This window comes from Drosophila teissieri, chromosome 3L (assembly GCF_016746235.2).
Source record: "Drosophila teissieri strain GT53w chromosome 3L, Prin_Dtei_1.1, whole genome shotgun sequence".
Taxonomy (NCBI): domain Eukaryota; kingdom Metazoa; phylum Arthropoda; class Insecta; order Diptera; family Drosophilidae; genus Drosophila; species Drosophila teissieri.
This window is the reverse complement of record NC_053031.1, coordinates 7,751,048-7,763,729: the sequence shown is the minus strand read 5'-3', so window position 1 is coordinate 7,763,729 and position 12,682 is coordinate 7,751,048. Positions and strand designations below refer to the sequence as shown.

The following is a 12,682-nucleotide window of genomic DNA, read 5'->3' as shown; positions in this document are numbered from 1 at the left end:
GCGAGCGTGCAAAGATAATAATTAATAATAATAAAAAACGCGGTTATGCGAATTTAAATTTATTTCGCTTGAGAGCGAAAGAAACTGCGTTCCGAAAGAATAACGTTTGTTTTGCAGTTTTAATAATTTTCACTGATATGCGCAATAACAAACATACCATTTTTAATAACAAACAACTGGCCAAAAGGCAAATAAGCATAAAGCGAAACATCATGACCAAAAAAGATATCAAATATACTCGTATGTGCCACACACCGCATCGCATATCCGAATGGGCACAAAGATATATATGCATATTATTTATATATTTCTGTATGTACATATGGCTCACCTCGCTCCCAGTGAATTTTATCGATGGGGTAACCAGCCACGGGACATTTAACAATCAAATCAGAGCCAGAAATTCCTGTTATTTTTGGCATTTCGCGTATGTAAGGCAATCCATAGATGTTCACTTTGGCGCTGTGCGAGACTCTGGAAATCAAACATTGGCAGACCTTTAGTTTGGCTCCTCGAGATGGGGTCGTGAGGGGGAATACGATTTCCATAATTTATTCGGGTTTCTCGAAAGTATTTCTATAGCTTTAGTTTCTGCCTATCTGTAGTTGGTCTTTAACTGCTTTCTTTACTTGCGATATTTGGAATTACTTAATGGGAGACTTAATATCAAAAAACGAATACAGGTTTCTTGATTTCTTTCTGCAAAATATACTACTTCAGAATTTAGCTTTATTAAATTTTAGACAAGGTTTTAAATTGATTACACATGTAAAATGATGCACTACCATTCCACATATGTACATATGACTCCGTGCCTGATTCTGGGCACTTTTTCCATCTCTAGGGCGGAGTTGCCTTGGCTGCCTCAGCAAATTGTTTGGATTTTGTGCCGCTCCCCTGCCTGCAAACAATGCCCGGCCATTGTGTCGGATTTCTTTTTTTCTTTTCCCCCAAGCCTTGAATGCTTTTTTCTATGCTACGGCTAAATTTATGATTTAGCATGGAAATGCTTTTTATGCCCCTATCGAGCCTATGCAACATACATGGCATAACAAACCCATTCCCCTCCCATTCGGCAGATCCATCGAGGAACATATAGGAAAGTGCTCGGCGAGTTTTTGTATGGTTTTTATTTATGGAACTGCGGCTACTCACTTGCCAATTGCATTCTGGGCCGTGCAGGTGTACTCCCCGCCGTCCTCCTCCTTGACATTTGATATATTCACGTGGCTGATGACATCGTCGTGGATGGTAACATATTGACCCACTAAAAAGCGCGAGCTGTCTGGTATCTGAAGTGGGGAAGAAGTGCGGGTAAGTGGAAGTTCGTTATCAGAGTGGGCCAATTAGCCGGGCCCTTTTTGAGAGTCTCAATGGGGAAATCAGCGTAGTGTCGAGGTGGAGTAAAAAATGCATGTTGATCGAATTGATTGAAATTGCACAAGACGTGCAAAGTGGAAAGTTCTCTCTCTCTGAAGGGAAAATGAAAATTTATGCAAATAAGCGAAACAAATCCCTGAAAATATAGCCAGGGCAAAAAAGGCACCAGAGCCGAATTTCTTGAAACGAAAAAATTCAAGTGGAGCTGAGGAAGGAAAAGCAAAAGATGGGCACTTAGCTTACAAGGGTTGAAATTGGCTGGGTTATTTTGCGTTAAGGCAGTTTTGAAGCAAGGGAAAATTTGGGTTTTAAAATAGTATGCATATACTCGAAATATTACTGTGATAACAGAAACAGTGACAAATATGCCAGCGAAATAATAGTTTCAAATGACAACTTCACTATCGGCAACTGCTTGGCGGAAACGGAAGTACTGCCTGCATTTCCGTCTTGAGCTCAAGCAGAGTTTGCCCGTTTGGCGGTTGCACTCACCGGAAATCCGTCCAGGGACCATGTAAATTGAGGCAGTGGATTTCCGGTGGCTACGCACTTCAATGACACCGTGGGTCCTGGCTGCAGCGTTTGCTCCGAGAACCAATAAAGCAGTTCCGGCGAGGCATCTGAAACGAACATTAAACGGAAAATGCGAAGGGGTGGGGGTTAGTTGAAAACTTTGCTCAAATGAGGAGCCAGCTTCAGTGGCAAGGATGGCAGGATGGCAGGATGGAAGGATGTGTGCCTGTCTGTGGGACTTTCATTAGTGCCTGTTGAAATGGCTCTGCTGCACATGTGTGTGTGGTGTGGTGTGTGGTGTGTGTGTGTGTGTGTTTCTCTGTTTGAGCTTGTGTCTTTTCTCCTCCTTCAACTTTTTTGATTGCAGAAAGATGATTGCATCGATGGCTTGCTTCTTAATTATGCACATGACTGAGTTACGTGCGAATGGGTGTGGAAATCTTCATTAAAACGACATTCAAAGGAAATCCAATACTCCGAACAAAAAAAAATAAATAAATAAATTCGAAAGGAATGCGACAGGAATCTACAAAATGTATTAGTTGACTGATTGCTTGTTTTTATTCCATATGTTTCCCTACATCAAATGATTTTTATTTATGTTATTATGAGATGTGCATTTCTGCGCTTTGAAACTGCGTTTGCGACGAGGACTTTCCACATCCCTTTTCGAGAGATTTCAGTAACCATTCCTAGATTTGCACTTTTCGTTCGCATTTGCTCAGCCTTCATTGCTCTTCCTTGCGTATTGCTTATGTTGAGCCAAGGCAAACGGAAAATGCATTTGACAAGCGAGCAAATGCTATCCAGCTGATGGAAATTGTATCAATTTCTTCTGGCGCAGTGGCAGCATTTTTTGGCTCCGACATTCCCAGTTATAAGCTGCCATATTTGTTTGCTCTCTCGCACACTCACACATGTACACTCTTGCACACACTTGCACACACACACTCGCAGAGCAGAGTGACATACGAATACTATTGCAGCGTTGACACAATTGCTGCCATATCCGGCCGCTTAATGGCGCTTTTCTCGATGGTTGCGGGTGGTTTTGGGGGGTGCGGGGATTTTCACGCCCCAAAGGAAAAAAGAAGGCGGTGGGGATTCCGCTTCCTGGCCCGCTTTTCGCCCCCGTTTGCCTCTATTGTGCCAAGCATGCCAATAATATATCGAAATCAATTTCCGCTTGCGCCTAAAAGCAAATCACAAAATGTTGCCAAAGCGACAAAGCGCGAATGTGTCTGCTTTGATGTTTATGCGGCATCGGATAACGAGATAACACAGCTGGCAGGGCAATAAAGCAGATTATCTCGCCAACAGGAAGTGGAAAATCTGGGTTATTGTGTGGCTGACTTGTTCATGTTTCTATTTGAAACTGAAACCAAAAAACTAACGAATTTCTTGAATGAGAATGAAGGTTTTTAGTGGCATAATTTTTAATTGTTTATCTAGTTTAACAAATTTAATTTTTGTTCAAGGTAGAAAGAGTAAAAACATATATACTCGAGAGTCCACTTAACTACTTATGGCTTTTCCCCTCCTCTCGTAATGCTGATGATCCCAGATTAGTTTTAATCCCATTGGAGCTACGCATAAACCCCTCAAAGCGGCCGGATTCATTATGCTCCTGTTTCGTTGAGTGTGTATGTGTGTGTGTGTGGGTGTATGAGGCCCCAAGGCAGCTAAGCGGTACAATGTGCTCCCCCATCCTTGTGTAATATCCTGCCCCGCCCAAAAACAATGCCCTCCGCTTAGTGGCTGCGGCTAGATTTTTAGTGCTGGTAATAAAATTAAGTCGTCGTCGCTGCGTTTTATGGGCAGCTCCCCATTGTTGTTGCCTCACTGTGATTTGTCCGAGTGTTTGTTGCTGTTCGTGTTGTTGGTGAAAAATGTTAGCAATTTGCTAAATTAGAAAATAATGAAATGCAATTATGGCAAACAATTATTTGTGTGGTCTGCGGTCATCATTCGCCGGCTTCGAGGAGGAAATTACACTTTTGATTGAGATGGAATGTTAGGGGCGGTGGTGAAGTGGGTGCTTGTGTGTGCAAGTGTGTGTGTCCGTGGGCGGCCATAAGTGGTTATTAATGGCCATAACGATAGATGGCCAATTTATTAGCCCCATCGGGCGGGCAATATCATAACTTACCCCCCAGCTGCAGCTCGGCGGTGGATTGGATCTGCTCCCATTCGTTGGAGACGAAGCACTGGTACATTCCAGGGTCCTCCTTTTGCACTTTTTTAATTATCAGTCGCGGTGGATCGGTGAGGATCTAATTAAATGATAAACAACATATAGAACAAGCCAGTTTAAAGCAAAAATGGTGTATATAAATATCATAAAAAAGATGATTTTATTTGGATAGCAGCTTTATAGGAGTGAAGTCAAGATGTTCAACCACAGAGTGTCATAAAAATCATACCGAATGGAGCACACAACCTCGCTATTGGAGATTTTAAAAGCCGATTAAATTATGGATGATATGGGGGTGTCTGCTCACCTCAACCCGATTGTCCCTGAGTATGGGTTTGCCGTCGTGCAGCCAGTTGACATCGTGGACCGGATGGCCAGAGACAATGCATTGGAATTGCGCATCCTTATCGACATCCACCGTCTGCACCTGTGGCTGCAGGTGCGCCGTCAAAGGAGCTGTGTTTGCGAAAGGATTGCCAGCGTTTTAAGTGCCCATCTACTTTTTCGTTTTTTTTTTGCTTTTTTTTTAGCTGCCATCACGGCAGACACACATACAGTGAAGACTGGAACCAGATGCACTCACCTGTCACCGTTAGCGACACTTGGATGGTCTCCTCGCCAGCCGTATTGTTCACCCAGCACAAATATTTTCCACTATCCTCGAGACGTGCCTGCGATGGACGAAATCAATTGGCAATCAGCAGGGTTTTCCATCACTTCTGCACCCCCCAGCCCCCCTTGAACCCCGTCCGGCTACGCCCATTATGGGTATAAAGAAAAAGTTCCAGGCTTCTAACTGAATGTAATTGGTGTTTGAGGATGAGTGCAAGATATGGTTTTAAGGTTTGCTCGAAAATAAAAAAGGTATATTTTCACAAGTGCCAGATTAAATAACAATCGATTATCTATCAAGATTATGGACCATATTTTGGAGCTATAACTCAAAACTACATCATAAATGAATGAAATGAACCTTTGCAAAAGAAATCAAATTGTCTGGTTAATTCAGCTGGTATTTCTCGCAGTGAAACCTACGCACCTTGGTGATTTTGAGGAGCCCCGCGGATACGATGGTGATGCGTTCGCTGAGTTGCAGCGGCAGCAGTTGCTCGTTTTCCTCCTTGAACCACCTGGAAAAAACGGAGAAAAAAACGGAGGATGACAGGGAGATGAAATGCCGACCAAACAAAGGACCAAGAACAAAGGCAAACATGGCGGAAATCGGGAAATTCATTTCCGCTTTATTTGCCCAAGATTTTGACAGTTGAATGCGAGTGGCGCGGACGCATTCGCGGGCTTTAAACAAATCGAAATGACGATTGAATTATCAATAATTTCGATTCGCCCACGTTTTACAATTTTTCTTTCATTTTTTTGTTGTATTGCGTTGCACGTAGCCTTTGATTGTTGGCTTGTTGTGCAGGTCGAGGTCCACATGCCAGATGAAATGTATTTCAATAGTTCGTAAAAATGATTGCACTTAAGTGGGCATAACGAGAGGAAGTGGATGGTGTGGGTTTTATTCATACATATGAATATGCATTGCCTTATTTAACGGGTATTTGTATTCGAATGACATATGAGTCGGGTACATCGACTGCGTTATATGCTGTGCCACAATGATATATATAGCTGATATATATATCTATAATATTTATGCTTATTTTTATTGCAGCAATCATTTAGTATTTATAATTTGTGTTTTAAATTACCTAATATATCTACTTTCTTATCACAATAAATCAAATGTGAGTCCATGCTATTTTATCATCTTTTATTTCATTTGCTTTGCCATCAATATCATAAAGAGTATTTTCAGTATCTGTGAACTCGATTTGCATGAAGTTTTTAACCAGACGCACGAGATCGAATGCTGGTGGTAGTTGAAGGTTGAAAATATCTGAATTGCGTAAATCAACAGATTTTTTCCACATTTATCTGGTGCGCGTGTCATAATCTGTTTGATGGCTGCCCCACCCTCGCATCCTCAAGCGAGTTTTCCAAGGTGCACGCAGACACACTTGTATGCAATTGGATTTTTCCCCATAAAAGTTATTGATTTTAATTTGGTTTTAATTGCACTTGAGTGCATTTCTCGTCTTACGACGAGCATTCTGCAAAGGCATGCCCATTTTCGCATTTGCCCCTGGCATGGCATTCCGTAATTAAAATCATGGAAAATGCCGAGCATGCAATGCGAACGATTTTCACTCTGAGCTATTTCCATAGGAAATGCTGTCAAATTGGAAGTATGGTCAGTGATTATCAACAACTGCATCAATATGGAATATGTCACCGGGAGCTGAATGCCATCGAAAGCAGCAGGAGTATCGGTATGTGTAGGTGTGTACACAGCTGCACAAAGGATTCGCCAGCGAAACAAAAGCTTCACTCGCCCGAAACTATGCAATGAAAAAGGATTTTCCAAATAGGAGCCAGAGCAGCGAGACAAAAACAGCGAAAAACACACAGTACTCCCAGGCATTGAGCAGCAACATGGCCAACTATTTTCACATTTATGAGCCAGGACCTCCAGGTCGCCTCGGCAAAACAATGCAGCGACGGCAAACAAAACTCATCCGTTCCACCCACTCGCGATTCCTTTGCAGTTCCTTGTCCGCCCGCCCGCCTCTTGGATTTTTCCGCTTTCGGCACGGCGGGAGACATCAAATGAAAGGAGGCACTCGCGATGTGCCACATCCGGGGCGCATTTTTATGCATGCAGCGCGAAGGACGAAGGACGAACGACAGACGACGAAGGAGGACTTAAGCGGGGCAGAGCCATGAACCGAATGCTGCTGCCAGCTACAATGGCATATTACATGGCATCCTGCTCGGACAAGGATACTCGCTTCTGGAACTCTGCTCACGCCATGCATGTTTTAGTGGCCGAAAATCGCCATGATGAGCCAAGTGCCAAAGTGGCCGGTCTGTACACGGATCGATGGCAGATACACCATCCGTACCCTCATCCCCATCCGTATCTTGAAAGTGCTAAAAACTTGAACGACATTTCAGAAAGCAATTTGCCATTTTCGGCCATAAACGCCGCTCGACTTTTGATTGATTTGTGTCCTCGGAACAGGCAATCTCCCGGCTCTTGTCAAGACAAACGCCTCCGCTAGTGGCCCAATAAACAATGTTGATGTACGTAGGCGCGTTCGAAAGCTGGCAGCTGTTAACCGTACTCCGAAACGGCCGTAAGCATAAATTCCCGGACAACCCACAAAAAAATTGCCAAAGAAGCTGGCAGCATGCGATAAAGTTGGCCAACACTTAAAGGCCCTTCGACTTTTGGACTTCTGAAATACAGCTTTCTTTAGATTAATTCTTTCATGGTAAGTGCCATTAAAACCCATTGATTAACTTCTAATATCCTTAATCATAGGCTTATCCCCTATTATCCGCCAATACGAGCGATGGCCTCCCTCGTTGCCCTGAGAATCGCATAGAGAGGCTCGGCCGGAATCGGCTTAACCCCGAATTCCACCCACAGAGGGCGTCCCTGAGGGCAGCCGTGCCTCCCCAGCCGCCGTGCGTCCCACATTTTGACAATTTGGCTGACATTTTTATTATGATTTTTTCTGACATCGTGGGCCCCGCAGTTTTTTCGCTTCTCGGTTCGTTTCGCCGCATTTTTTTGTTTTGTATTTGCCAAGAGCGTTAAATATTTCACATTGCTATAAAGTGCGCGCCAACTGCGGCAGCGGTTTTGGTAACCGCTGAAAACCACTGAGAGTCGCAGCTGTGTGTCCCGTGTCCCAATGTTCCGTTTGTCGCGATGTCCTGGTGTCCTGATGTCCTGGTGTCCTCGTGTTCTCGTGTCCCAATGTCCCGTGTCCTGTGACACGGCCACGTGTTCGAAGAGCTCCTGCCGCTCTTGTTGAATTTTTTGCGCGCGTTTTTTGCAATGTGGTTGTTGTGTGTTTTACTCACCGATATGTTGGCACCGGATGTCCTTGAGCTATGCACGGCAACGTTGTTTGGCCATTAAGGACAACATGCCGCATCGAATGCTTCTCCACGTTGATGCGCGGCTGTACCATGCCCTTGGGCTCCGTTACAATAATGCGGCCGGGATATGTGGAAATTTGTACTTCACCTGGGGGCGAGCGAAAAAATATGGGTGAAAAATGCTGAAATATATGCGAAAAAAATTGTTCACGTGATGGCAGCTGACAGTGACCCCCTATGGCATTTACTTAGATTTAAAGCGCCCCAAATTTATGGCATGTCCTGCGGTTCCGGTTGTACTGCATATGTATATATGCATATATATGTATATATATATTTTAATTAATTGAAAGTAAATGAAAGCAATCAACTTGATTGCTAGGGCCACCTGGCTGCCCTTTTCCGCCCATTTCCCTCTCTTTTTTATGTTATTTCTGTTCTGCTTTTTTATGGCTGTAAAAACCTATTGTTACAGGACACGCACAGGTCCTAAATCAAGGCTGCAGCTCCAGTGGGTCCTCAAATCAGGGCAAAACCATGGGAATCTATAACGAACTTTAGAGATATCGGTCTGCTGTGCGCCTGTGTATTATGCAGCCTGGCCTAACTCAATTCTGCATCTTCATTATGGTGGCCATTGTTTGGCTACAACGCCAGTGTACAGCTCCATTGTTCGCCCGTCGTCCGTCGCCAGTCGCCCGTTATTGTGCTAAATAAATGGATTTTTGGCTTAAATTGTAATTACGTGAGTCGGTCCCGAAACCCGTTGCCTACTTTTGGGGGCCAGCTAGGTGCAAGGATCTAATGCAGCGTGTGTGGCGTGGCGTGTGGCGCTTGATAAATGAATTACTCATGACCGCTACACAACCTCCATCATCGTGTTACACTTTTAATGAGTGCCGCTCGGGCGGATTTCAGTGGTTGCCTCAACCGAGTGTGAGGGAATCCCCCAAATTGGCATTGTTGCAAGCACACTCACACACACCCATCCATCCACACACTTACGCATTCTAGGAGCCAACTAATATGCAGCTCATAATATTCGCTTTTAGCCAAAACTCGAGCGCAACTTGCGGTTCTTGCGGCCCGATTCAATTTGATTAATTAAGCATATGTATGGCCTGGCATACCGGTAACCACAAATTGCGTTGCGTTTAGAAAATCCCATAAAACGTAACAGTAATATAGCATATAAATTCAGTTTTCAAGATGCAAACACCGAGTGAACTGTAAATAAAGCTGGCAAGCAAAACACACATTCGTACAATCACTCAGACACGTTCATAAAAGGAAAAGGATTTGAAATCGTAAGGGAAAAACGGCTGAAAGGAGTGAACTTTTATCGTATTGATTGATGATGTGAAATATGCGCACAAAGGCTAATAGAAATTCAGCTTAAGCGCATTTTCACACACAATAAACTTCAAATAAGGGAGAGAATTTATCTCGCTAGGATCTCACGTATTCACTGTCGGATTGTCGGACTGTCGACACACAACCAGAATCAGATGTACCATACCATATGTATGTACCATATATGTAGGTATTTGTGTGTGGATATGTACACATGATGGAGATTCCATTTCGGAGCTGAACTCCCAGGAGCTCAATGCCCTTTGCCTGGCGATTGAATGTCACGCATCATAAATTATGCACAAAACGACAAATTGACTTTGGCCAAAGAGGACAAACTACTCCTTGTTTGCTTGGGACTTAAGCTGAAAAGACATAAAGGACAGAAAAAGGAACGGACCCGTATTTATGTTCTGAATTACATTTTCTAAGCATATTTTTGCAACAATAAAGAGTTTTTCTTCTAAAGTAGGTTAATTCATTCCTTTTTCATACCTTCGATTGATTCCAAAACTACTCTTTCTTTCCAATACATTTATTCAGAAACATCCTTCTACATCAAAGCAAAAGTGCGAAATCTTTCCCTTTTTTCCTTAAATCTTTTCAATTTAACTAGACCAATATGCTCCATCAAAAAAGAAAGAACTCATAACGAAATAAAAAATGGAATGTTTATGCTGGTCAGTAAGCTCGGCCAGTTTAAACAACCCACGACCATAAGAGGCTTTGGTTTCAAGAATGAAATATGCGGAATTTTCCGACAGTGTCGCCCAAGAAAAAAGCTTCTTAATTGTCGTGTAGCACACACACATCGCCCTTCAAAATGCCCCTCATTGGTTATTTATACAACTTAATTATAGCTGCCCCCCGCCAGCTGAGCCAACAATCCGTACGGATTCGTACGGATCCGGAGTCGCAGCGCACGGAGTCCCATGTCCAAAGTGCCGGATTCGGGAGCAACTCATGCATTGCCCAGATGGACGATTAAGCTGGAAATGCGATTATCACGTACCTGTCAGTCTATTTACAGTGCGGCATGTGTAGCTTTTGTACGCATCATTGGGCCCCGCATTATTTATGTACAATTCGCCGTTCGATAGCACCGTGTACTTGCCACCGATGTCCGTGTTCGGATACAGATGCATGCCGGTGTCCTGCACCCAGGCGGTGACCAATACGAATTCCGACATGTAGCTGGGCACCTGTGATAATAGCACACACCCGAGTTGCGGGTGTGCGATAAGCAAATTTGATGAGCAAGCCATGTTTTTGGTTCGCATAACCAGATTTGTGGGTTAAGTGCATTTTTCGGCCAAGCGAAAGTGGCGCCAAGGGAAGAGGGTCTCTTGGGTCCTTAGGTCCCTTGGTGACAACGGTGGATGATGGATGTGTGTGCACTTACCTGGCATTTCAGCACCGCCGTGTTGCCCGTCATCACGTATTCATCGTGCACCTGGACCGCGTACTTCTGGTTGACGACTGTAACGAATTAAAAAGCATATTTTATGCAAATGGCATTGGCTTTTTAGGGTAATGTTGCTGGGCAACTGAAATATTACGTATACGCGACGTGGCCCGGCAACCGTGGCACGTTGAGTTTAAGAACAAGCCCGAAACAATTATGTTCACCTCCCACTCGCCGCCGTTGGCATTTTGTTTTTATTAGCCAAAGGACCTTGCATTTGACTCCTGTATTGTGTTTTTTTTTGTTGTGCGAGTTTTAATTTTTAATGCGGCAGGACCACATAAAGAAAGGGATCCGCTTGGCTGCGACAGCCGAAATATGTGCCACATTAAGTTCAGTCATTTCCCCCAGTTCGCCGTCACAGAATGAAAACGGAAAAAGGGAAAAGCGGAAAAACAAAGCCCGTCGTCTGCCCTAACATGTCCAACACATTGTGACACTTTACAAAAGTGTTGCCGTTTGTCAGCCAGACGAAGGTGGAGTTCGGTTCGCCTCGGTGGGCGGAAAGGGGGGGTTGGGGGGTGTGGCAAGCTGGAGGTGGGCGGATGACAAGGCCGTTAAAAAATTGGATTTGGCAATTTGAGTTAAAGATTTTTTAGCTGTGCGGGCTCGGCGCTAAATTAAGAATGACAAGGATCCTGGCACTGACAGAAGTGCGCCGTAGCACAGTGGTTGAAGATTGATGGAAATGGTAATTCAAATCAAAACATAGCGAAGCATAAAAACAAGAAACCATAACAGCAATTCCAAACAGATACAAAGATTACTAAACAGCTTGCTACAATATTATTTATGTTTTTAAATTGTAGATTATGTTAGTTATTTTAGGAAATGAATAAAAATATATCAATTTAAAATTCTCATTTTCCTTTTCAGTAAACATAAAAGACATAATATTTTAAAAATACTTTCACACTTTCTGCACCCCTCGACCACTGTGCTAGTGACCAAATGCCTTGCACTTTTCAGCTAAAAGCTTAGCACAGGTCTAGTTGCTGCTGGCAGTTGGCAAATTAATTAAGACGGACAAAGGCAATTGCCAGCTGGCGTGCGTAAAGTGCGTTCCGGTGTTGGCCCTCATCGGGGATTGGGGCTTCGAGGGATTCCCCTTCGAGGGCTAATCGTAAATAGATTAGGTCCGCTGGCCAGCGGCGTTTTCTCAAAACGGAGGCGAAAACTTGGCCCAAATGGAAAGCGCTTGCAAATGTTGATCACGCTCGACTTTTTCTGGTTCGCCGTTTGTTTGCCAACTTTAATATGCCAAAATTGGATAAAAGTTTAATTTGAAAAGTTGTTGTTATTGTTTGCTTTTGTTGTTCTGCTGCTGCTGTTGTTGTTGTTGTTGTTGTTGTTCTGGTTGTTGGTGCTATGAGAGTGACTGAAAAAACTTTGTGACAACATTTTATTATAATTCCTCTGGCCGCTCTGCGTAGTTTAGTACAATTTTGTTTTTGTATCTTCATTATTTGTATTGCCAGACTCCCGAACAAGCGGCCAATTTTTTTGTGCATTTTCTGTGCACTTCCTTCCATTTTTGTTGGATTTTCTTTGCCTTTTTGTCTTTTTTGTGGGGCGTGGAGCTTTCTATTTCCAGCAAGGGAGAAGTTTTTGCGCCTTTCATGTTGCATTTTGCATGGAAATAGCGCCACCGAAGGACAGGGGCGCACAACAATGTTGTCGGAGGGGCGGCGTTTCAGTGGGAGGAGTTCCCCAAAAAAAAAAACGGGGAGCAGACAGGACCAGGACAGGAACAGGACAGCTGGGCAGGAAAGTAAATATGAAAGCTAAGTTTATAGTCGCCGCACAAAGTAAGTGCGCCAAAA

At 43.7% G+C, this 12,682-nt stretch overlaps 1 protein-coding gene across 2 annotated transcripts in view; it reads right to left on the bottom strand.

Moving 5' to 3' along the window:
- Nucleotides 1-12,682, bottom strand: part of LOC122615716 (Down syndrome cell adhesion molecule-like protein Dscam2) — a 34,868-nt gene that overhangs the window by 11,817 nt on the left and 10,369 nt on the right. For both annotated transcript variants that reach the window (XM_043790791.1, XM_043790790.1), the window contains exons 5-14: nt 10,797-10,873; nt 10,407-10,596; nt 8,024-8,189; nt 5,127-5,217; nt 4,671-4,758; nt 4,395-4,543; nt 4,043-4,166; nt 1,873-2,000; nt 1,156-1,292; nt 332-474 (exon numbers count right to left, since the gene is read on the bottom strand). In XM_043790791.1, the coding sequence (XP_043646726.1) occupies nt 332-474; nt 1,156-1,292; nt 1,873-2,000; nt 4,043-4,166; nt 4,395-4,543; nt 4,671-4,758; nt 5,127-5,217; nt 8,024-8,189; nt 10,407-10,596; nt 10,797-10,873 (1,293 nt within the window). The remainder of the gene's footprint in view (nt 1-331; nt 475-1,155; nt 1,293-1,872; nt 2,001-4,042; nt 4,167-4,394; nt 4,544-4,670; nt 4,759-5,126; nt 5,218-8,023; nt 8,190-10,406; nt 10,597-10,796; nt 10,874-12,682) is intronic.